The 272-nt window shown below is 70.2% G+C and overlaps 1 protein-coding gene across 1 annotated transcript in view; it reads left to right on the top strand.

The window, feature by feature from the left end:
* IGFBP1 (insulin-like growth factor binding protein 1) overlaps positions 1-272 on the top strand; it is a 9,475-nt gene that overhangs the window by 5,559 nt on the left and 3,644 nt on the right. Inside the window, exon 2 of the mRNA XM_014530529.1 lies at positions 3-236. Coding sequence (XP_014386015.1) covers positions 3-236 — 234 coding nt within the window. The remainder of the gene's footprint in view (positions 1-2; positions 237-272) is intronic.

Raw genomic sequence — 272 nt, 5'->3', positions numbered from 1 at the left:
AGTCGCATGTGACCCTCTCCTACCTCCGTGGGGTGGCGGAAACGCTCCCGTGGGCCGGGGAGCGGAGGGCAAGTCGGGTGGAGCCGTGGCTCCCGTCCTGGGAGGGCTCACGGCCGGTCGCTCCATCTGCAGAGGCCGAGGAGGCAAACCCGGAGGGCCTGCCCTCGGTGTGGAGCGCGCTCAGCAGCTACGAGAGCATCCGCGCGCTCGGGATCTCCGACATCAAGAACTGGAAGGTGAGGCGGGCGGGGCGGGCAGGCAGGAACCCAGTG

Source organism: Myotis brandtii, unplaced genomic scaffold, assembly GCF_000412655.1.
Source record: "Myotis brandtii unplaced genomic scaffold, ASM41265v1 scaffold743, whole genome shotgun sequence".
NCBI classification, from domain to species: Eukaryota; Metazoa; Chordata; class Mammalia; order Chiroptera; family Vespertilionidae; genus Myotis; species Myotis brandtii.
The sequence above is the reverse complement of the archived record's forward strand: the minus strand, read 5'-3'. Positions and strand labels throughout refer to the sequence as shown.